Source organism: Penicillium antarcticum (genome assembly GCF_028974205.1).
Source record: "Penicillium antarcticum strain IBT 31339 chromosome Unknown utg000009l_segment0_segment0, whole genome shotgun sequence".
Lineage (NCBI taxonomy): Eukaryota > Fungi > Ascomycota > Eurotiomycetes > Eurotiales > Aspergillaceae > Penicillium > Penicillium antarcticum.
In genome coordinates this window covers 4,196,355-4,219,819 of record NW_026695307.1, presented here as the reverse complement: position 1 = coordinate 4,219,819, position 23,465 = coordinate 4,196,355, and the positions used below count along the sequence as shown (strand labels likewise).

The window sequence follows — 23,465 nt, the reverse complement described above, 5'->3', positions numbered from 1 at the left end:
TCTGACAAAGCTCTTGAAGAAGTAAGGGTGCCAGTTCATGCATCATCGGTTTCCGTGGTTAGCTTTTCTTCTTTTGCCTCTTTCTACACCTCTTTTTTGTCTCATTTCTAAATGCCTCAGGCGAGCCATGAAGATCATGTAACTGTGGAAGGTGGGAGAGGGCTTTTGGCTAGCGTTGTACGTCGGCGCAAAAGTGTTTGATTGGCCTAGCCCCACCCTCCACCGGAGTATGAAGTATAAAGGCGAGGATAAACGTCCCTAAGAGTCGAATATCAAGCTTCTACAGTTCCCTTTGTTCACTTTTTACAGGAATCTATCTTTTGCACATCTCTTTTTACCCCTTTACCTCAAGTCGTCTTTGAAGACTGAGCAAGATGACCAATCTGACCTGGCAAGACAAGTGTGCTGCCAAACAGGCCGAAGCAGCCGCCAAAATCCCCATTGATTGGCGACTTTCAGCAGAAATCCTCCAACAGGTGGATAAAAACGAGCTGGACATCCTCGATGTTCCCTCGAAGTGCGTTATCCTTAGTAGGAGAGAGCTAGCTATTACCGAGCTCCCCGATGCAACTACGCTGCGAGATAAGCTCGCCACCCAAGAGCTCAGCTGCATTGATGTTACCACTGCTTTTTGCAAGCGTGCCGCTATCGCGCAACAGTTGAGTTCCTGCTTGACAGAGACGTTGTTCTCAGAGGCTCTTGTCAGAGCGAAAGATCTAGATACACATATCAAGACTACTGGAAAGCCCGTCGGACTTCTTCATGGTGTTCCGATAAGTTTGAAGGAGACCTTCAACATCAAGGGTGTACCCACTTCTCTCGGCTTTACGTCTTTCTTGGATCACGAGCCCGTCAGCCAGAACTCTGTCTTGATAGACATCCTTCTCGAAGCAGGTGCGGTGCTATATGTGAAGACCAACGTGCCTCAAACAATGATGACGGCAGACTCGCATAAAAATGTCTTTGGACGTGTGCGGAACCCACATCGAAGCACTCTCACAGCCGGTGGCAGCAGTGGGCTCTGATAGCCATGCGTGGATCCATCCTAGGAATTGGGACTGATATTGCTGGATCAATCCGCATCCCAGTATTGTGTTGCGGTATCGTGGGCTTCAAGCCAAGTGTCGGCCGCGTGCCGTATGCTGGGCAAACGAGCGCCAGCAGACCAGGAATGACCGGGATTGCTCCAAGCGCAGGGCCCCTGTGCTACTCGATTCGCGACGCAGAGATGCTTCTGAGGGCAGTTTTCAGTGCCTCATCTGATGATATGGACGATATGGCCCTGGGATTTCCCTAGATGCAGCCCGTGAAGCCGCCCATGCAGCTCACAATCGGAGTCTTGCCGGAAAACCTCGAAACTCCATTACACCCCAACATACAGCGGACTCTCAGAAGGGCCATAGAGAAGCTAGAACATGCAGGCCATCTCATCGTGGATCTGTCTAAGCAGATCGACTTCTTGGGAGCTGCAGCAGATCTGGCATTCCGCTTCTTCCGAATTGATCCAGATCAGACCGCGTTGCAACATATCCGCAATTCTGGAGAGCCGGCAATACCATCACTTCGATTCACGTACGACCTCGACGGAAAAGTAGAAGAGCCGACTTTGCGAGGATTGTTTGATTTGAATGCCTCACGTGCAGAAATCGCGGCTAAAATGCGCCGCGTGTTCCTGGACAACCATCTAGATGTTATTGTCGGACCTGGATACCAGAGTACGGCGGTTTCCCATGATACTTTTGGTTGGGGGTACATCCGGTCGGAGATTCTGAATCCGTTTTAGCTCTCGCTGATCCTTTAGATCGAATGCCAATAAGGAAAGAGAAAGAGAAAGCTTACCTCAAACACGCACAGACATATCGTCGTCGCCAGTAAACCATCTTCGTTCCCGGTGCCGGAGACATCTGCTATATGACTCTGCAGACTGCGCAGCGAGTCTAGATAGTGCTGCGTAGCGAGGTTATCATTACCAAGATCAAAAGCCGCAATAGCTATCATAATGGCCATCAGCGGAGAGAATTCCTGGGCCAGTCGGACCATGTGAGATTGGTCACTGTACATAGACGGACAATTGGGTCGCACAAGCTGCGGCATCACGGTCGTGACAGAATGTCTATACAATGCCTTTTCCCATCTATGAAGCTGGAGCTCCTAGGATTCCACTGGCGACTATCGCGCCTTCGGCCGTCTAGGAGCTGACTGGAGGTTGTGGGCCAAGTGCAGGCAGAGCCGAGGTGGACGCATCTTTGACATGTTGATCTTTGCTCGTCACATTTCTTGCGGCGCTAACGACCTGCTTTAGGTCAGTTGAGTCACTCTTGGGGTTATATTCAGCGCTGACATTCGAGACAACCGGTGCGGGTGCGCATGCGGGCTTTGGACTCCCAAGTGTTTGACATGGCGTGACTGGAGAGGGACTAATTGTGTATAGACCTCTTCAATATGAGACGACCCGATGGAGGTGAGCAATTACTGCGGATTGGTTCATTTTCAACCAGGTAAGAACAGTGAGTCCATGAGCTTAGGAAAGTCACCTGGACGTATCACTTGCTGGCTGAAGCTCCTACCTACTCAATGGAGATTCATTGCCCGAGTCTTCTATTCGTCGAAGTTATGTTGGCGTACATGGATGTGGTCCTTCGGGCTTGAATCTTAGTGAAAGCCAAAAAGGAGTATAATACAGGACAGGAATGAATAGCGTACGGCAGCCGAAGTACATACGGAAGTGTAGGGTTCACATGTGACCGATGTAAGCAAACAAGTCAAAAAGCTGGGATCCTTATCAATCTCTTTGACACATCCTCAGGCGTGTTTTTATATCAGCGACTGATTTCCCTCCCTCCCAATAATTGGAAAACATCACCAAAGTGCCACGTAATCCCAATTAGGCAACCTGGGGTAACAAAGAACTCAAAAGTCTAAGATCTAATCAAGCCATTTTTATGCACGTATATTAAAGCGGACCCTGAGGTGTCCCTGCCCCCACGGGTACTTCCTACTTTTAAACACTGGGTTTTGCTCTTCTGTGGGCAGCTTTGGTCCATGTATCTGTCGGGTGCTTCATCGCCAAACAACATGTCTTGAATGCTGAAGCGACTGGTTGAAATGAGAAAGCCACAAATTCGTTTCTTATATTCCAGATCTTGAGGCAGTACGCCCTAAACACAGCCTGGGAATCTGCAGTCTTCAACCTCACTTACCAAATGTACCGTGTCTTCGAGAGCTTCGAGACATAGTCCTGCTACCCAGTCCACCGGATCTTGACCAGATGTGGATTCGAGCGTATATGCACCCTTATAAAGCTCAGTGCTAGAGTCAGTAGCGGGATGAGCCTGCTTCCCTTTTGGTTCCACTAAGAACAAACAAGGCAAGACCCATGAGTTTTAAGTAGACATACTGATACACCTGACCAATTCTCTCGAGACATTAAAACTTCTTCCTCTCGATTTTATTTCTTATCTGGGTGCTCCAGGTGATGTCGAGCATACTTTGCGCCCCCAACCCTAATTTGGACCGTATAGACGCCAAGGAACTAATGCAACTCAATCTCAGCCTCATTTTTGGGACATGCTTGGATCTCTGCATTGCATACATGTTTAATAGTTATCAGATGACTGAAAGCCAAACCAAAAGCCACAGATCGTGTCACAGTGCTTTACCATACGTAGAAATCTAGGGTTGAGCAAAGGTCCAAATTAGTTAGCCCCAGTATGCATACTTCCGGTGTTATCAGCCCGCAGGATACTACTGACTAGCCTCGCATACCAATAACGCCATTGACAGCGTGGATTTGAGCTCAATTCATTGGTGTATCGCCACATTCACAGCTACTAACTATTCTAACATAAAAGTGAGAAATCCATAATCCAGAAAAATGCGTAGTATTAACGGCAAAGACAATCTAGCCAGTCTAAAGCCCGAGTCTGTACTTATCTAAGATGTATCACACAGTCTAGCAAAGCAAGAATAATAACACAAGGGAGAAAATGTACCCGAAAAATCAATCAACGCCACGGCCAAATGATAAAACAATGCTCGTCTCAGGCATAAACAAGGTCGAATGTGCAAACCCAGAACAAAAACAAAAACTCCAAACATAACCCCCAAATAATATATAAAGATAAATGTAAGTTTGAGTGGAGAGAGAGAGAGAGAGAGAGAGAGAGCGGCATCAAAAATGGTCCAAGCCACAAAAAAAGCAGATCTAGAGAAATGAGAAGTGAAATGAAAATATCATCAGGTCATAAGTCCGATCCGACAGCAGCACTAACACTCCCAAATAAACATAAAGAGGCAGCGCTGTAAAAGAAAAAAGAGTGACATCCAATCAAGCACGGTTCTCAACGCGCTTCATCAAATTATCTCTCAATCTAACGTTCACCACACCACCAATACCATAAGCAGGAACGATCTTTCCCATGCGCGCAAAGCAAGCGGGGACATAATCGCGACGAATGCGCGCTACACGATCCGTCCAGGGTAAACCGCCGACAGGCTGGCGGTTAAACAGATCCAAACCGAGGAGATGCATAGGTGTACTGGCGAACTGCATAAGCGCTGGACATGAAAATTGCGCGATGGCAGATTTCATGCCGGGGGTTGAGGCGACAAAGTCTGGTATCGAGGGTGCGATCAGGGCTGGGATGTTGAAGGATGCGAAGATTGTGATGCTGTCTCGGAGGCAGAAGAGGGTGTAGGAGGATTTTGGAATTGTTAATGCTGAGCCTGGCGCAGCGTGAGGATGGCACGTTGAGGGCGGTGCCTGTGCCTGTGCTGGAGTCGGGACTGGGGCGCGTAGAGCGGAGGGTGGTTGTGTTGCTGTTGTTGTGACAGCTGGATGGGATGGGGGAGGAGAGGCGCCGAAGATTTTGGCGAAGCGCGCGTCTTTGTAGACGCAGATTGCCATATTGACTGTTGTTGTGGAGATGAATTTGAGAGGGCCTGGTGTTACAGTGTCGTAGGACTGGTTGCGCATCGTTGAGGTAAGTGTGTCGATTGCATTTGCTGTGAGGTAGGTCGAGCTGTATAGGGTATAGATGAGGAGGAATGGAGTGCTGAAGAAGAAGCCGGTTGGTTTAGAGACCATTGATTTGAGGCAGTTTGTTATTGTTCGCTGGATAGGGAAGCCTTTTGATGCTTTTTCGATGATTGCACTGCTCAACGTGTTAGCGTCTTGAAAAGCTCATCTGTAGCTTGGGAGCTTACCGGTCAATGATTGTGATCAGCGGACAGGTCAGCGCGCCTGCAGTTGCTGCGCTGGCGACATCGACACCGAGTCGCTTGCCCAGGTCTTTCGTGTTCCATGTTGATGGTGTAGAGCGAGCGACGGAGCTTTGTTTTACTGTCGACATATTGAATGGATCTGCGATTGCATTCCGAGTCAAACTCCCATGGAATTATAATACGGTACAAGGATGCAGGTAATAGTGCATCACAAGGCGTAGGTACTGTACAAATAAAACCTGGGGAAGAACAAATGAGAAAAGAAGAATTACAAATGCAAGATTGAGGACTATCGCGACCCCAGCTTCGGACGAGAATGACCCGGGCGCGACCCGGCGCCGGGTCTCCGATGCCGGCCCGAGATCTACTCTCCGGATAAATGCAAGTCCAGGATGGTCATTTGTTCATTATAGCTAACATATTTTAAATCCCCAACGCCGGATATTCACCTCTAGCGAGCCTCAATTCCTTCCATAGTCACATTGACAGCACCAGCTTCCACGAGCTGTGAAAAATTAGTTTCCAAAATACTAAAATGGGGGGATATACGGGAATCATACCGCGCGGCGCAAGTCGTCAATCAAGTCGTCCACATCCTCAATTCCTACACAGAGACGAATCAAGTCCTCTGGCATGGCGCGTTCCGCCCGCGTCTTCGCGTCAATGCTGGCATGGCTCATACGGCAGGGCATACTGATCAAGCTGTTGACACAGCCAAAGCTGACACTGATCGCCCAAATCTTAGCGCTCTCGACAATGCGCTCACTGACAACAGTGTCACCGGTCTCGAAAGAGAGCACAGCACCAGCGCCCCGCGCCATGGAGTTGTGAAGTTCGTACTGCGGGTGCGACCGCAGACCGGGGTAGCGAACCTTGAAGCCGTTCGACTCCAGGAACTCGGCAATGCGCTGAGCGTTGCTCTGTTGCTGGTCCATGCGGACCTTGAGGGTCTTCACACCCCGCAGCAACAGCCAAGAGTCGAAAGGCGAGAGACCGCATCCCGAGGCGTTGATAGGGAAGTAAAGACGTTCTCCGAGGGCCAGATCATTGACCGCAATGACACCGGCCATCAGATCGTGGTGACCCGACAGGTACTTGGTACCACTCTCGTAAACGACATCAGCACCGAAGTCTAGCGGGTTAAGCAGGAGTGGAGACATCATGGTGTTATCCACTGAGACAATGCAGCTGGGATTGGCTTCGTGGGCAGCGGTAGCAATGCGGCCAATGTCAACAATCTTGATAAGGGGGTTGGTAGGGGTCTCGAGCAGGACCATGGTGGTCTTCTCGCTCAGCACTGCCTGAACCTTCTCAACATTTGTGGTGTCGACGTGGTGCACGATGATGCCGCCGTTGGTGGAGAGATACTTGAGGAGTCGGTTGGTACCGCCGTAGAGATCATCACCAGTGACAACCTCGTCACCAGGACGGAGGAGTCGGGTAATCACGTCCAAAGCAGCCATGCCGGAGGAGACCACGAGGGCACGCTGTGCCGACATGATCTTGGCCAAGTGTCGCTCGAGGTGTGTGCGGGTCGGGTTACCAGACCGTGTGTAGTCATACTCTCCACCACCACCGCCAGAGGTTTGCTTGAACGTAGCACTCTAGAGGTCAATCATGGTCAGCACTCCTGTTGGAATTGCCATTGGGTTGTTGGGGAATGTGTACCTGGTAGATCGGCACGCTGCTGGCATTGTATTGGTCACTGCCCTCGGTGAAGACCAATTCGGTGGCAATGTTGTAGCGGCGACCAGGGTGAGGGCTGGATGGGGCTGGCGAAGGTGGCAGGTCATTTCCTTCCAGATCAACAGAAGGAAATGCCTTCTTTCCAGTGCTGGTCGACCCCGACGCAGCATTGGGAACTCCGGATCCTGAGGCCGACATCGCTGCAGAGCGGGGCAGAAAGAGGGAGCGAATAGATGGAGATATGGAGTCTATGCTAATGCACAATAATCCTTGAAATGCAAGTTGAAGAGTGAGAGGGAATATATCAATGGGAGCAACAAAAATAAAGAAGAGAAGAAAAAGAAGTCACACATTCACGTCTTCTTCTCCCCCGGACGTACTGACTCTTCGGCCGCGCTGTGATTGGTCGAGAGGCCAGGATTGCGATTTCGTCATTCACTAGGCCCGATTAGGCAGTCTGGGGTGAGTCAGGCATTCTCTCACACGCTTCTAGGGATATTATATAGATAGATGATGGTGATAGAGATAGATGGATGTAGTGAGTCGGATCTATCTATAATAGGTAGGTATGTTTCAGCATAATACGCAATGGATGAAGTGTATGTGGTCAGGTAACTGCATATGTGCCACCCGTCGTAGACCAAAGCTGTCATATCTTTATACTAGCTTCCTCTTGTTCCTCTCTCTACCCCCAACTAAGATACAATGTCTATCTCCGTATACTAGGAATTTCGTTATCGCTACTTTGATAAGTCATCGACTTGACAACGGAGGCAAGCAAGTTACCCACCGCCCTGGAATTCCAGATTATCCTCATTCCGACTCCAACTCCCTGTCTCAAAATTTCAATAGGCCAAAATAGTCCCTCTATGGAGTCTACGGTCTTTGTTGAAATATATTCTTCTACTTTTGCCATGATAATTGGAACGTGTTCATCAAGCCACTGAATAAAATGGCGTCGGGATCGGAGGCAGCATTTGCTTACCACGAGCCATCCATCGAAACAGTGCTGAATTATACAGGCCTTCTATTAGTCCTCAATATAATCAAAATATGTCTCGACAATCTGCTGTATTGTGGACTCATCGGCCAGCTCTTCGTCGGCATCCTTTGGGGCACACCGGGCGCCCAATGGCTTAACCAAGAGACAGAACGCGTCATTCAGCAAATTGGCTATCTAGGATTGATCCTACTAATCTATGAAGGTATGTATATATCATTGGATTTACATAAATATATAATCTAACATAAACAGGTGGGCTATCAACCGCGATCAAATCTCTCAAGGCAAACATTCTTCTTTCAACGGCCGTTGCCCTCACTGGAATCGGTGTACCATTGGGATTGTCCTTCATCTTGACTGAGCTTGTATCAGCAACATCTCTTCAGGCATTCGCTGCGGGTGCAGCGCTCAGCGCAACAAGTCTTGGAACTACCTTTACCATCCTTTCAACCACTCAATTAACGACTACACGCCTTGGCACCGTCACAACAAGTGCTGCAATGATCGACGATGTCGTTGGCCTGGTTTTGGTTCAGATTATCTCCAACCTTGGTGGAGGCACCGCGTCGTTCAGTGCCGTGACTGTCATCCGGCCCGTTTTTGTCTCGCTCGGGTTCGCTGTTGGTCTCTTACTGCTGTGTGCTTTCTGTCTCCGGCCTGTATTGAAGAAAGTGATTGACCACGAGAGCAAGTTCCCTAAATTTTTGCGAACTGCGCAATTCGCATTCCTGGCGCACACCTGTGTTCTTGTGGGCATCGTGGCCGGTGCGACATATGCTGGTACCTCGAGTCTTTTTGCTGCTTACCTTGCCGGAGTCATTGTCTCCTGGTTTGATAGCTTGGTAGCTGAATCGAAGTTCTCAGAAAATTCTTCACGCTCTGAAACCTCTCAGTCAGCTACTGGTTCATCCCACCAGCAGGTTGACAGTCACGATAATGCTACAGTCGTTGATATAAATCAGACTTCTCGCGTTACAGAGTCGTCTGGTACACGAACCACATCAAAAAATGAACCATCGCATGACAGTACACCGACAGGTGAACTCATCTATCACAAATACTACAAAGAACCAGCCAACCGGATCCTTTTACCTCTATTCTTCGTGAGTACCCCAACTCCTGCCAACTGGCGAAACCAGCTAATTCACATAGGCATCGATTGGATTTGCAATTCCCATAACCGAAATGTTCCAAGGCCAAATCGTATGGCGAGGGATAATCTACGCTATCCTAATGGCAATTGGAAAAATCATTACAGGGTTATGGCTCGTTCGTTTCTCTGCGAATCCACTGGCTGGTCTTGTCTCGGTCCTAAAGAGACCATTTACATATGTTCATTCCTGCTGTTCTAAACATCAAGCAACCAGCAAACCTTTAAAGCTAGAGAAGAAGAGCTCAAAGAAGACAGGCGGTCAAAGTGGGACTGAGACTGGTGGTATACCGAGTCCAGATGATTCCAATCCAGAAGAAACTCTAACAACCAATGAACCACCCGCGACCAACCCCAATCCCAGATCGAAAAACAGATCTCACATGTCTCTTCCGCCCAACCCGAAATCACTATATCCCTCATCCATCCTTGGATTGGCAATGCTCGCCAGAGGTGAAGTGGGATACCTCATTGCCTCCATCGCCGAAAGCCAGGGGATATTCTCTTCTGGATCATCGTCTGAAGGCTCATCTGATGTCTACCTGGTAGTGATATGGGCAATTTCACTCTGCACACTAATCGGTCCGATCATGGTTGGAACACTGGTCAGACGAGTGAAGAAACTACAGAAATCCAGGAAAAACTCGGGCTCGGAGTCAGATCCACTGGGTGTATGGGGCATTTAGCTGTCTATATACATAGCTCAATTATGCATATGTTGAGGTACTTCTTCGCACGATAAGAGAAAGGCAATTGATTGAAAATGTACATGCTCCTACTCCTCCAACTCCCTCTGGATGCCAGTCCATGAAGTTTTACCAAATGACCAAACAAACAAGAATATAGAAAGAGAACAAACTCAGAGAGACGAGATAAGAGAGCAAGTAACAAGAAGGAAAACTTTAACCAGCATCCTCCAAGGATATCCAAGAACAGAACAACCCCAAACAAACCAATCCATCAACCAATCCCACATCCAAAACGCCACCACCTCGTAACCGTTTTGTGAAACCAACACAGACAGCAGGAAGTAAAGCTGCAAGTATTGAGATAGCGATAGAGATAGAGATAATAGTATATACCAACATAGCAAAGCATAACAAGGCATAGCAATTAGATTAAAAAACGCAAAGCGGATTGAAAGGATTCCAATCCGATGCTAAAGCCAGACCCAAGCCGCCATCCCGAAGAACCAAACGTAACTGCTTGAGCAAAGCTCGGGTGGGACATAATTACGCAGCCAAATCTCCAAAGCCACCGTTAATACCAAAGAACTGGAACCAGTCCTCGACATTCAGTGTGGTAGGTGCAGTAGGTCCACTGCGCGAACTGCTACTCCAGTTATCATCCTGGCTGGCGTTGTCCATGGCTGCACCGCTCATTGTTCCGTCGAGGCCTTGCATTGGGGGCCAGGTCTGTTGGCCGTCCATGCCGAACATTGGTTGTGGGGCTGTTGGCTGCATGCCAACGGCGCCTGGGATGCCTTGCATCATCTGTGGGCTACCCTGGGAGGCGGGCATGCTGCGGCCGCCTGGAACCGGCTGGGGTTGGTTGTTCATCATTGGGCCTGGACGCTGGGACATGTTCGGGGGTTGGAGGTTGGATGGGATATGGAGGGATGGGTCGACTGAGCCAGGTGGGGGTGGAGAGGTCAGCTCTGGGAAGAAGGCTGTGCCGTCGGGAAAGAGTTGATCTGGTTGGAAGTTTTCCCAGAGGGATGGAGAGAGGTTTGGTGACGCGCGCGTTACTAGGAAGAAATCGGGGGGCGTGGCAGGGAGAGAGAATTGGCCATTGAAGGGAGTTGTTGGCCGGGTGTTGGCTCGAGAGTTGCCTGTACCTGTCATTGGATCGTGGGGACCGCGGTGTGTGTTTGGTGATTGGTGGCCCAGAGGGGGTTGGTTCAGTTCTCGTGATGGTGTAACGGCGGGCGTCTGGGGACGAGAGCGCTCGTATGAGACAGGAGGTGTAGGGCCACCATTTGGCAGTCCGAGATCCATGTCGTCGAACTTGCGTTTCGGCGGGTCTGGCCTCTTCGAAGAGGCGGCGTTTTCGTGTCGGTTTCTTTGATGTTTCCGGCCAGCAGCTTTCTGGAGTCGCTCCTCTAGAATCTTGTTTCCTAGAATAGACTCAAAAAGCGTGTTGACCATCTTCGCCACCAGCCAAACCTTTGATACATCCTTCAGTGCCAGCATGCATGCATTGATTCTTTCCTGGCAAGTCGTCACAATCGAAGGAACCGAAGAACGCATTTGATACACGTGCATGATCAAGGCCGAGAAAAGACTGTAAACGATGAATGCAGGTGCAAATCGAATCTCTCCGTGGGCGTGCAGATTTTCGACAATTGAAGTGATCATACCTGCAGCCTGGAAGGCAATGGTACGTGATGGGTAAGCCATTTCTTCAACCCTGTAACTATTTGGCGCAGAGGAGGCAGGCGGCATGTGAGCCCTGTGAAGAAGACATAGCGTGGTACTAAAATAGTTAGTTTCAGTCGAGAATTCAGAGGGGAAACCACATACTAGTAGTTTGAATGCAAGAGAGCTGCCCAGAAATGATGTCTAGACCGTTGCCAGCAAACCTCCTTGGGGCAGTTCTGCAGCCAATCGGCCAAGGCCATATCTGAGTGGGTGAGGTCCATTGCATTCATGCGCCGTGACTTTGAAGCCACAGAGTACTGCTGTGACAGAACCAAGCCCATGATCTCACACAATTTAACATATTGGAGGAAGAAGTGGACATGGACGGGATCTGGAGGAATGTCGGCCGGGGCATCGAGCTCATCTTCAATGAAATCGTCTTCTGTGACCATCTCAACATCCGAGTCGTCTGTATTGATTCCGATTGGGCGTCCCAATGCGACAGCCACAGAACGATCACGGGTGAAAAGAGTCCACCAAATCCTCTTCCAGAGTCTCTTGTCTGGTTTGCTAAGCTGTGACATTTCGACACTGCGGTGCATTCCAGAGCCCTGTGCAACTACCATCGCGACCCGAGTCCAGTAGAACACATTCTTGGTGACATCTATAATTCATTAGAGGGTGAAATAATGGAAATAAAGGTAAATGCTGATCAATCACTCACCTTCAGGTCCTTCCCAGTACCAACCCAAGAGCACCAGTGCCTGCACGATGGTGACGCGATCATCCTCATAGTTGGCATCATATAGCGCCTTAGCACGCTTGTAGAAAGTCATGGCAGCGGGGGTGGTCGACCCATTAGCATCCATCAGCTGCTGGTTGGTGCAGACTCTCGATCCTGCCAGCAGAATCGCCTGCAAGAGAAGCAGCGAAGGTGGGTTCTTAGGGTCTCGGTATTGACGCATGAAGCGACTCTTGTTGATAATCGGCACCACTGGCGCCACCCACTTGAAGTAGGCTTCGACCAACTCATCGCACAGCGGTTTTGGAGGGAGCAAGAAAGCACCGCGCTGATGCAGAATATCGATTTCCAAATTGTCCAAGTCTGTCAAGCGTGCGCGAGATCCTCTGATATTCGGTGGGAGCGGGTAGTGCACTACATCTGTCGTGCCATGTCGATCTTGAACCAGCAGAGACAGATTTGATGACTCGCCCAGATACGCCACTCGGCCAGCGTCTTTTATCGGAGCCCGAGCAAACTTGGGCTTCATGAATTGAGCGTAGGCATTGTTGGCCGATGCTTGTTGGGCTGCCTCGGCCTCAGAAAGAGAGGTAACAGGCATGCCTTCGGTAGCCATACGGTTTCCTCTGTATCCAAAAGCATCCTTCTCGTCTGAGTCGGAGTTCCGCTCCGCTTCCCGTGGTGCCGAGACAGATCCAGACACAGATCCAGAGCGCGCTGGCTCCTCGGTGGGTCGAAATTGAGCAACGGCGGCGTCGACGAGCGAGGATGCAGTGTGTGGGGGACTGTCACCATACCGCGACTCATCCTTGCTCTTGGCTTGACTCTTCTTTCGTTTCGGCGAGGGAATCTTGCATTCGATCGAGAAGGCGACACAATTGGTGCAGGGCACTCCGAGACTCGCAGCATCACATCGGACCTATAGGCGGTGAGGGGTTAGCGACGACGAGGTACGGTGCGACGATGCAACGGTGCGACCGAGAGAAAACGCACCTTTCGAGCATGACAAGTCTAGTTCACACAGAAAAACAGTCAGCCACTTTGTCCAGTTTGAAGCTATAGTGGGGAGGAAGTATATGCAGTTCACCGATAAGCAACCGAGCCGAGGTGCGAGAGAACCTCGGCACCCCAGTCGCGTCACCCCTCGAGAATCCAGAACGTACCTCGCACGCGCGTGATGCACGTTGTCTAAATTAGATAAAACAAATCAGCAAACGCCTTTTTAAATGCTTGACCTTGCATATTCTTTCTCCAGCAACGGGGGTGTGAGACCCTGGAAAACCCAGTTCCTCACTGGGCTGCGCCCGCACACCCCCCGCGACTCCCAGCATCAACCAATATAGCATCTAGCGCACATATTGAAGACTGTATCGCCATTTCCAGCATCTCCAGTGTCTCCAGTGTCTCTCAGCATCGCATCTTGCAAAACTTACCTCCTAAAACTCAGCGGTTGGCCTTGCGGACCATTGCGCACGGTGATGCCCGACGTCCCCGTCGAGCCCGCGTTACTCGGAGCTGGGCTGGGGTGCGAGTTGTCCGAATGCTGTTCGGAGTGGAATTCGTTGGTGCTCATCGCGCAGTCTCCATGCAGCCTCTCAGGTCGAGAGGGTCGCAGGTGAAGGAGGTAAGGGCGGAGGGCGGAGGGAAGAAGCTGGCGATATAAGACTCAAGGCTGTAAGGTAGGCACCGAGAATAAGGAGGACGCCACGCGATCAAAAGAAAAAGTATCGGAACACAGAGGGGGAAGAAGAGAGAGAAGGAATATCTGGGGGAGGGCTGTGGCAATAATCATCACGGTGGAGATCTCCCCCTGGTCAGCAATTTGGGTACAACTTATAGGCTGTTTCAACGGTTTTACGTCCACACTATTATATGTTGCATTTTGGTACTGGAGCTATAAAATTGATTTCTGAATATTGAGAATATAGCCATAACCTGTAACTTAAGCTACGTACCTACTACGTACATGGCTGATACTGTAGGGTACTGCCTACAGCACAACTACCGACATATGTATATGTAGCCCTAGACACCCGATAGGTTCCAAGTAGCATATAACATATAGCCACTCTACTCGGCACTATGAGTAGTCACTGAATAGTGACAGGAAGTAGTGATCTACAGAGGGGAGATGGTGGAGAGCCGATTTCCTCTGGGGCTTTCCTATCTTGGCACGTGTGATGCCGCTTTGGGCCTGTGTATTTCTCAGTCTGTTGGTCACGTGGTCATGAAGATGCCCTAATTATTCATCTCGTACGTGGACATTTCTGTTTGATAAGTCTTGATCATGAAGTAGAAGACACGTAAGAAAGACGAAATGGATCTTGAGGAACACAGATACTTTTTACTACGGTGGTTGATGGAGGAGGAACTTAGCTAGAGCCCATGTTTGCAACACTGAATATATATCTAGCTTTCGAGTCGGGTCTCGGCCTGGACTCCCCCTAAAAGGCTACTTGTTCCTATTTTGCGTTCCGATTTGAAAGCTTTCAGAAATTATCTGTAGGTGCGTACGAAAAAGATTTGAAAGTAATTCATTCTGTTAGTTAAACCAGAGAAATTGAGTAATAAGGATATAATGCACCGTTCAAGATGGCCAACGTCCGCTTCCTAAGAGGTAGATTATAGGTATACTTGATGACCTCAACATCAATTCTTCTAGCTTTGCCCTACAGAGTTGGTGTTATAATCTGTCGTGTCCTTGCTGTAAGCATTCAGCTAAACAGGGAAAGAAGGAGAGTATAACAGCCCTGGAGCTCTGGAGACAGCCATGTCTATTATGTAATCAACCCATGCTCAGATATACAAAAAGCAGCAAGAGCCAAAGCCCAATACGGCAAGGGATAGGGGTAAAGACAAGTAACTTAGTTTCCAACGGTGTGCGTAGGCCCACCTGCACACCGTTCCCTGACTTCAGCCTCCTGGGGATCGTCCCGTATGTGGTTTTCTTGCCGACGACTTGCAATTCGTCTGTGGGATATGACGTTACCAGATGGAATAGCCACGGCCGGAGAAGCCTACAGCCACGCAGCATGCCAATGGAACGGATTGAGTCGGGGATTTTCTATTGCTCTGTACTCTGACCGGTGAGCATGTTCTTGCATTCGGAGGTATGTGTTTGCATATGGGCTATTGGGTGGCATGAGGGGAGTTCGTGTTGTGTTACCTCTATAGAAAATGGCAGCTGTATACATCTATCAACCCATAGCCATATGACTTGCTCGATACATTATAATCAAGCACATCTACATCTACGTGACTGACAAGCCAGTCGCAGAGAACTGTTTCAGAAAAATAGGTTCGCCTGTAGATCATGCTACTGCAACCGATCCCTCAAACCCTCAGACCCTCAACGCAGCCCAACCAACACCATCACCACCATCAAACCCGCCAAAAGCGATATTGCGGGGGCGGAACCCGGGAGACGAAAACACAAAGGAAAAACGCGGGGAACATCTAATCCAATCCCATCAAATGTATTCATCTCACTCCGATCCCCAGATTCCTTACAAAGAGCTGATGTTCTACAGGACATCTTGTAGCAAACCTGTGATACCTCGGCACAAAGCGCCCCAGCCAATCACAGCACAGGGCTCCACATAGGAGATGATCCTTCTGCAAGCCTCTTTGATGTTTTGGGTATAGAGCCCACTGTTTCGGTCAGGCACCATGATCCTGGACCCGTTCGCCGGGTCGAGATCCTTGTTTAGCGGATGTGCCTGTTAATTTATTATGTGGGCTAGGCTGGTTAGGGGATGATCGGAGGGGAATGGAAGTCCGATCGCCCTTGTCTCTCGGGGAGGAATTGTGGGTTCGGGGATGAGTTGCAGGGTAAGTTCTGCGGTACTCTACTATTGGACATAGTCTTGCTAGGGCGAGGGTTGATCGAATCTATATCATATTGTAGCGTTTGCGTTGCGTATTCAGGTTCGTGTTCAATACGATATTGACGAGGTAGATAAATTGTCATGTGGTACATGTAAAATACATTAAAAAGTCCCAATTAAACCTGTAGTATTCCTGCGGGTTTTCGGGGAGCAGGGTGGTCCCCGGGTTGAATTAATACTACACCCACATGTCAAGTGGGCTATGAGAACCCGGTCCTTTTGCCCTTGGCCTTGCCCTTTGATTTGGACCGGCCTTGCTTAACCCCGTTTCCATTAAGCTGGGCTTTCTTGGGTTCCGGCTCTTTGCGGTCTGCCTCGTGGCCACAGTCAGCCGCTTCATTCATGGCCTGGACCACGGCCGATCCAACAGCTGCTACTGTAGGATTCACGTCCACGCCGCTGACAAATTGCTCACTTAAGAATTCCAGACCTGCCACGAAGGTGCACAAGGCACTGGCAATGCAGAAGTGGCTGATAGTCATGCCAATGTCGAGCCAGGAGCCCTCATCTCGGACCATGAAGAAGAAGTTGAGGGTCATGATGTCTGAGATGGCCATGACAACCATAAAGAGGGCACTAGGTGGAACTTCCAGTCGCCGGTTGAGAATGCCCAGGTTGGCACTGATAATGGCGAATGGAATGAGGATTTGAAGGATGAGGAGAGCGCCTTGGCTGAAGGGGTTAAAGACGGGGACTAGACGGCGGACGCTGTCCAAGGAGAAGGTCGAGATTGAGGCGACATTTCCGGTGCTGAAAAAGGCTGCCTGCAAGAGGAAGAAGAAGAAGAGTGCCACACGGACATCGGAGAGCGTAAGAGCACGGTAATGGAAGGTTTCGCCGTCAACAGTGGCAGTGCCAGTCGAAGGCTTTTTGGCAGAGCCATTGCCGGCATGTTGCACCGTAGTATTGGTCTTTGTATGGACGTAAATTGCGTGCTCCAAACGAACCCATGTTACAATGGTCATGCAGAACACAAAGTAGAACAGTCCCTCCCATGAGATGGTGAGAATGATAAAGGTTGGTGAGAAGGTCAAGAAAATGACCATAAGACGGTGTAGATAGTGGCTGTTTGGACACAGACGGTGGAAGAATGGGAGGGAGAGAGAGGCCACTGAGCTTCATTAGTATTGCTCAGAGATATCATCCAAGATCTTTGATAAACCGAACTTACCCAGTACAATCCATCCAACAACAATGTTTCCAACGGGAACGCCTTGGCGAGCCTGCAACGAGTACACAGTTGATCTGGTCACAATCAAGGCAAGAAGAACCATGCCAATCTGAACACCCATAATCACTCGCGATCCGACACGTCCAATGGCATTGCGATTGCCGTGTCCAATGATATTATCCTCGAACAACAGGTATAAGATGCCAGTCAGGAACATGACCAGTCCACCATAAGTGCTATGAAAGTGTTAATGAGGTGCAAACTAATGAAGAAACAGGAAGCTTACATTGTGTCAACATTTTCCACCTTGATGACTGGAAGAAGAGTGAAAGTGCTCATTAATCCGCAACCAAGTGCCCAGGTTACAAAAAGCAGTGCATGGCTTCGAATGAAACCAAAGCCGTGAACCACAGGCCACAACGCACCCAGAGCAAAGCAAACGGTGAAGATCTCCCGATGGAAATAGGACTGGACCAAGGCCTCCATCACTGCGAGGAACGCCAGCAGCTGAAGACCCAACTTGAGGTATCCAGTGAAAGAGCGCACATGGCCCAATACAATCTCACGACCGGCGATCAAAGCCCTGCGACGCGCGAATACCTCTTCCCAGAAGTATACTGGGAAGAATGCGTAGACATAGTAGCGCCAGGAGGAGCCCTGGTACAGGAAGATGGAGAAGAGCGCAACCAGAATGGATGAGAAGAACGAAATACTGGCTGTCGTTCGGTGAGAGTCCGACGTTCCATGCAAGACATGCAGATCAATTACCGTAGTCAGAGCATAAGCAATCCAACCCAAGTATCCAACAGAAACAATACTTCGCAGGAACACCCAGTCGTAGGTCTGCAAATAGCGCAGACCTTCAAGGGCAGTCCGAAGAAGCTCAGAGGATACCACAATGGCCTCCTCGGGATCACCACTGGCAATGAGTTCCTCGATTCTTGCCAGTCGGCCTTCAATTGAGGTCTCATGGTATCCAGACAGAGGATCGTAAGGAACATACCGGATCACGGCGTGTCTCTTTTGCTCCTCTTTCACGCGGTACATTTCCAAAACCCCCTGCGTATTGGCCAACGAAGCCAGGGCCCTCTCCCTGGGACTGGCATTGAGATACTCAAGCGGCAACTGGCCAACCGAGTTAACGGGAAAATCAAGTCCAACCAGATAAGCCATGAGTGCGGCCACATCGGCCTGTGCTACATCGTGGCGTCGGACCTGGTCGAATCCCCAATCGGACGAAAAGCCATCTTCGTGGCCGGGGGCAATTCCGTCAATGGAAAGTTGTGGCTTCGCAACACCAGAGCCCCAGACTACCAACGGTGTACGCGTGTTATCTGGGTGACCGTCACCGTGACTGCCGGTGTCACTCATGCCATGATCCGCAGTGAACACAAATGCTGTCTTATCGTCGCCGTAGAAATCCTCCACCAGCTTTGTGACGGACTTGACTCCAGAATCAACAATCTTGATGTTGTGCAGATATTCCTTCGAATAAGGCCGGAAAGAATGACCAGTGGTATCCAATCCCAGCAGATGAAGGAAGAAGACTAACTTGTCGTCTCGCAGCTTCCGATCCACTTCGGGGTCCGTCTTTGCGGACTCGAAGAGCCCATGCACCTTATCAAAAACCCAGGTGTCCAGGTGCGTAGCATCGACAGTGAAATCCTCCGCTTCCTCACTGTACATCTCCGCATCGACTCTACCAGGTACTGCGCCCTCTTTGAACATGGGCAGAATATCAGGACTACCCCAGCTCCACGTGTGTCGGCTCTGGTTGAACACGCTGTCGAAGTTAACCGGGTTCATCTTCCACCCAGTTGTGACCGAGGACACATCCTCGTAGAGTCCGGCGATAAGCGCAACATGGCCAGGTCGTGATTCGGTGGGTACGCGGGTGTGCGAGACGCCAAATGTACCTTCGGAGAGAACTTTCGAGCGAATGAACGGAGACAGGCGAATCACGTCTTGGGATTCTGGATCGGCATCGGGAGAAGGATCGGGGAAAGCTTGGAAGGCCTTGTCGGCTCGTAGGCCGTCGGCGACAAATAGGACGAGACGCTTGGCTGGTGCCGCGACTTCAGAGGATCTTTCAACGCCATATGATCGCATGCCACTCACGATCGGGCTGACGAAGTAGATGTCGAAGATTGAATATGTATAGATCAGGTGGAATACCACCGCGAGGGCCAGGAACCCGACGCGGCCGAGACGCGCCATGATGTATTTCTTCTCAGGTCCAGCTCAAGGGGCAAAAGAGTGGAAGTGGTCCCCTGCCACAAATGATATCAAGAAGGAATTGAGCAAAGCAATTGAAAGGAGACAAGCATGATAGGCATGTCAAACGCAACACGTCAACTTTTGTCCGCATTGGGGGGAACCTTGGGGGCGGTGAGAGCCAATCATAGCGTTTCAATTGCGCACGGCAGAACCCACTGTTTACACTAAAGCGAAGTAGAGAACAAACATATAACATTGACCTGCCCCGACTTCTTGCAATGTATGAAGCACTATATAAATGTTGACTACTGAGCTGGAAGAGAGCGGCGTTTTGTCAAGGCATCGATTACCCGCGTATAGAACTTGGCCGCCTGTCCACGACTGAAGGTAATATCCTCCACCAAGAAGTTCGGCAGCATGTTCACCAAGTCGCGATCCCGGTTGGCATCCAAGAGAGGCAGGTACTGGATCTCGGTATTGTCGTAGTTAGTTGATGTCTTGGGGATGGCCAAGTGGAAATGAAGAGCTGCAAGGAGGTTAGACAAGACAAGGAGATTACCGAAAGATCTAGCAACTTACTTCCATTGATTCCGGTCTGGATGCAATCATACACATGATCTGTATCCGTGGTCTTGACATCGCGAACGATCAATCCGGTTAGGTCACTGTACAGATCTTCCTTTAGCTGTGCCAGCTGTGCAGCTTGCGCGGCTTCAGCGCTGGCTGCTGCATTGGCACGGTTGGCTGGGCCACCCTTGATGGCACTGCCGGGTACCTTGGCAGCTCCCTCAATACTGGCAGCTGTGTTGCGCGCCGCAGCAAGCTTGGTCTGTAGGGCCTTGACCTCGGTTTGGGCAGAGGCGAGTTGAGCTTGCGCCTCACCAGCTTGAGACTTGAGTGTGGCCATCTCGGCATCACGGTCACTGAGTTGCTTCTGTAATCCACGGCTCTGCTGCCCTAGCTTGCGCTGGACTTGCAGCTCTGCTCTGAGCGAGGCAACCAAATCGTTCGAAGCTATTCGTATGTCAATCGATGCATTTTGGCTGCTACAGTAACATGGGGCAATCTACCTGTAGTGATAATCTCACTCTGTCTCCGCAATTTGTCCATATTGGCATTGGCCTCGACAATTCCAATCTCCCGAAGGTTCCGATACTTGGCTTCCAATGCATCGTGCTTTTTGTTGAGTTCACCAAGCCTACGCCTTAACTCTGGATCGCCGTTCTGTTCAATTTCACCTAGCTTGCGCTTCCGAGGAGAAGAATCTGGTGGGTGGCGCAGAAGGGACGCTCGGGCGCGAGCATTCTTCACAGGTGATGTGATGTAGCGACTCGAGGCCGGTTCACTGGGAAGGATTGTCTCATCTACAAGTTCTGCGGGAGGTTCATCGGCTTGCTGTGTTTCCTCTACTTCAGGCCCCGCTCTTCGCCCTTTCGCCCGAGGATGAGGACTGAGTGAGGGATGCTCTTCAGGCTCTTCTAGAGCACTAGCTTTCTGATTGGCGCGTGGAGTGTACTCGAATCCATTGTCTGTTTGAAGCTCCTTCGCGTTGGCTGCAGCTCGTCCGCGATGGGCGGGTGCTGGCTTTGTGGCATTGGTCTTTTGCGAGTGCTGGGGATCTTCGTTTTCCTGGTCTTGAGTATGATCGTCCATCTGCATTTCTTCGGTGGCAGCTGTCTGGTTCTTTGGTTCGGGATCTTGCGACTGCGACACGCGACTGCCTCCTCTTGGCCGGCCTCTTTTCTTTGGAGCGGGGGCTTCTTCTGTAGCTTCAACTACTTCTTTCTGTTTCTTTGCTCGTGTTGCTGGTTTGGGCTTGGGCTTGGGCTTGGGTTCGGCGGTCACATTTTCATGTGAAGTACGCGGTCTGCCTCTGCGCTTTTTGGCGGGAGGCTCGTCGTGTATTTCTTGGGCTTCGGTTTGCTTGACCTGCATGAGATCTTCATCATCTGAGCCCAAAAGGCCAGAGATCTTAGAAGGCGCCTTTCGTTTGGGCATTGTGCAATGGAGTGTGCGGAGACAAACTCATGGGGGACGCGCCGAACAACAACACCTCTCCGCCTTGCGACATGTGACATTCCCCGGCTCCCGCCACAGCTGCCCGATCTTCGGGGGTTCGGTCTTCTATAATCTCATCTAATCTGCTTCTTTCTATCTTATTCAACTTCTCCGGAACTTATTTTTTGTCATTTGTCATATCTACCTATCTAATTCCCATTTTTATCACCATGGCTTCAGCCGGTGGCCGAAGATGGCAGCAGTTCTTCCAAGAGATGGTGATGATCGCAGGCACTGTGAGTTTATAGTTCTGCATTTTCAATCGCGAGGGTGTTTCTAACGCCGTTGAAAGTCCGCCTCGGCATATTTTCTAGTTCGCTACCTTCTATCACGCCTTGATTTCGACCCCGAGAGCCAGAAGAAAGAGGAACAACGGCAGAAGTCGGCAGCCATCTTGCGTCGACTTGAAGGAAATGATTCAGATGACGACTCACCGCGGCGTGAAGGGAAGCGTGGGCGAGGACAGAAAAAGAAAGAGCTCACCCTGAATCAATACGAACAAGCGGTCGCGATGGATGTTGTTGCGCCAGAGGATATTGCAGTTTCATTCGAGGATATTGGTGGTCTTGACGAAATTATTGAAGAGTTGAAAGAATCGGTCATCTATCCATTGACAATGCCTCACCTCTATGCTTCCACATCATCCCTCCTGACGGCGCCCTCCGGAGTCCTGTTGTACGGTCCGCCTGGCTGCGGAAAGACTATGCTTGCCAAAGCATTGGCATCTGAGAGTGGCGCATGCTTTATCAACTTGCACATTTCGACATTGACAGAGAAGTGGTATGGTGACTCCAACAAGCTTGTCAATGCAGTGTTTTCGCTCGCGCGCAAGTTGCAGCCCGCCATTGTCTTCATTGATGAGATTGATGCCGTTCTGGGAACCAGGAGAAGTGGTGAGCATGAGGCAAGTGGTATGGTCAAGGCCGAGTTTATGACACATTGGGATGGTCTCACCTCGGCGAATTCCACGGGAGAGCCGCAGCGCATCGTTGTTCTTGGAGCTACCAACCGCATTCAAGATATCGACGAGGCTATTTTGCGCCGAATGCCCAAGAAGTTCCCCGTGACACTTCCTCCAATTGCCCAGCGACTCCGCATTCTCAGCCTGATCCTCAAGGACACCAAGGTTGACCGCGATAACTTTGACCTGCACTATCTGGTCAAAACAATGGCCGGTATGTCAGGCAGTGATATCAAGGAAGCCTGCCGAGATGCAGCAATGGTACCTGTCCGGGAGTTGATTCGACAGAAGAAGGCGAATGGCATGCAAATGGATGCTGTGAACCCTCAAGAAGTTCGTGGTCTTCGGACAGAAGATTTCTTCTCCCGCGCTGGCGGTGTCAAGGTCATTCCCCAGCCCTCTCCAATGCCTACTGGAAAGGTCAGCGAGAAGGAAGATGGAGACTGGAGCACTGAATCTGAAGCCACATCAGAAGCCGAGGCTCGTCACTCAGCGATGACTGAGCCTCCAGAATAATAGACAGCAATTTTCATATGTTAATATTTGATTTCCCTCGCAGTGCGAAGACTGGGCGTTATCTACTGGAAGAGACCCTTGCCAGGCCATGTTGCTTATTGACGGCCCTGGAGTCTGTGTTTTGGGGTTGTCCATAGAATTTTGTGTACAATTGCTTGGATACCTAATATAAAGAGTGTTGAAGAATGTTCTAAGTGAAATTGACATAGAGTACGTAAAACATATAAGGTGCGACTTGTGAAGAGGAATGTACCGGTACCCATAATAGGTGACAGTCCCCGGGCAACGTCATGTACTGTTACTTTGCCAAGCGGCGAAGTCACCTGCCGATCAACGTACGCCCCCCGAACCTGGAACTTGCTCCTACATTACTGTGGCTGCATTCTAGTCCTTGTACAGATCGCGAGCTCTCCTTATTTTGGGTCTAATTTGCTTCACTCTCGTTGCCCATTGTCCACAAGGGTCCTGCGGGTCGTTATCATCACCTCACG

At 50.1% G+C, this 23,465-nt stretch overlaps 10 protein-coding genes across 10 annotated transcripts; 5 read left to right on the top strand and 5 right to left on the bottom strand.

Annotated features, from left to right (window-relative positions):
• Positions 1 to 374: 374 nt before the first annotated feature.
• On the top strand, positions 375 to 1,025 carry N7508_009953 (uncharacterized protein; the record flags this gene model as incomplete). The annotated part of the gene is made up of 1 exon (XM_058468013.1): positions 375 to 1,025. The coding sequence occupies one exon, from the start codon at positions 375 to 377 to the stop codon at positions 1,023 to 1,025; it is 651 nt and encodes a 216-aa protein (XP_058315859.1).
• Positions 1,026 to 1,030: 5 nt separating this feature from the next.
• N7508_009952 (uncharacterized protein) lies at positions 1,031 to 1,297 on the top strand (the record flags this gene model as incomplete). The annotated part of the gene is made up of 1 exon (XM_058468012.1): positions 1,031 to 1,297. The coding sequence occupies one exon, from the start codon at positions 1,031 to 1,033 to the stop codon at positions 1,295 to 1,297; it is 267 nt and encodes an 88-aa protein (XP_058315858.1).
• N7508_009951 (uncharacterized protein) lies at positions 1,298 to 1,783 on the top strand (the record flags this gene model as incomplete). Its single annotated transcript, XM_058468011.1, has 1 exon — positions 1,298 to 1,783. One exon carries the CDS (start codon positions 1,298 to 1,300, stop codon positions 1,781 to 1,783), a length of 486 nt encoding a protein of 161 aa, XP_058315857.1.
• A 2,544-nt stretch (positions 1,784 to 4,327) lies between these two features.
• Positions 4,328 to 5,351, bottom strand: N7508_009950 (uncharacterized protein; the record flags this gene model as incomplete). Its single annotated transcript, XM_058468010.1, has 2 exons — positions 4,328 to 5,153; positions 5,206 to 5,351. The coding sequence occupies 2 exons, from the start codon at positions 5,349 to 5,351 to the stop codon at positions 4,328 to 4,330; spliced, it is 972 nt and encodes a 323-aa protein (XP_058315856.1).
• Positions 5,352 to 5,674: 323 nt separating this feature from the next.
• Positions 5,675 to 7,107, bottom strand: N7508_009949 (cystathionine beta-lyase STR3; the record flags this gene model as incomplete). The annotated part of the gene is made up of 3 exons (XM_058468009.1): positions 5,675 to 5,728; positions 5,784 to 6,827; positions 6,892 to 7,107. The coding sequence occupies 3 exons, from the start codon at positions 7,105 to 7,107 to the stop codon at positions 5,675 to 5,677; spliced, it is 1,314 nt and encodes a 437-aa protein (XP_058315855.1).
• A 754-nt stretch (positions 7,108 to 7,861) lies between these two features.
• N7508_009948 (cation:proton antiporter) lies at positions 7,862 to 9,748 on the top strand (the record flags this gene model as incomplete). Its single annotated transcript, XM_058468008.1, has 3 exons — positions 7,862 to 8,114; positions 8,165 to 9,015; positions 9,065 to 9,748. 3 exons carry the CDS (start codon positions 7,862 to 7,864, stop codon positions 9,746 to 9,748), a joined length of 1,788 nt encoding a protein of 595 aa, XP_058315854.1.
• A 546-nt stretch (positions 9,749 to 10,294) lies between these two features.
• farA (CeGAL family transcription factor) lies at positions 10,295 to 13,737 on the bottom strand (the record flags this gene model as incomplete). The annotated part of the gene is made up of 6 exons (XM_058468007.1): positions 10,295 to 11,537; positions 11,585 to 12,086; positions 12,147 to 13,083; positions 13,158 to 13,175; positions 13,328 to 13,352; positions 13,598 to 13,737. 6 exons carry the CDS (start codon positions 13,735 to 13,737, stop codon positions 10,295 to 10,297), a joined length of 2,865 nt encoding a protein of 954 aa, XP_058315853.1.
• Positions 13,738 to 16,251: 2,514 nt separating this feature from the next.
• N7508_009946 (mannose-ethanolamine phosphotransferase MCD4) lies at positions 16,252 to 19,439 on the bottom strand (the record flags this gene model as incomplete). The annotated part of the gene is made up of 3 exons (XM_058468006.1): positions 16,252 to 17,162; positions 17,223 to 17,458; positions 17,509 to 19,439. 3 exons carry the CDS (start codon positions 19,437 to 19,439, stop codon positions 16,252 to 16,254), a joined length of 3,078 nt encoding a protein of 1,025 aa, XP_058315852.1.
• Positions 19,440 to 19,744: 305 nt separating this feature from the next.
• On the bottom strand, positions 19,745 to 21,437 carry N7508_009945 (putative chromosome segregation protein (Pcs1); the record flags this gene model as incomplete). The annotated part of the gene is made up of 3 exons (XM_058468005.1): positions 19,745 to 19,965; positions 20,019 to 20,453; positions 20,510 to 21,437. 3 exons carry the CDS (start codon positions 21,435 to 21,437, stop codon positions 19,745 to 19,747), a joined length of 1,584 nt encoding a protein of 527 aa, XP_058315851.1.
• Positions 21,438 to 21,667: 230 nt separating this feature from the next.
• Positions 21,668 to 22,974, top strand: N7508_009944 (protein-degrading AAA family ATPase MSP1; the record flags this gene model as incomplete). Its single annotated transcript, XM_058468004.1, has 2 exons — positions 21,668 to 21,733; positions 21,790 to 22,974. 2 exons carry the CDS (start codon positions 21,668 to 21,670, stop codon positions 22,972 to 22,974), a joined length of 1,251 nt encoding a protein of 416 aa, XP_058315850.1.
• Positions 22,975 to 23,465: the final 491 nt, after the last annotated feature.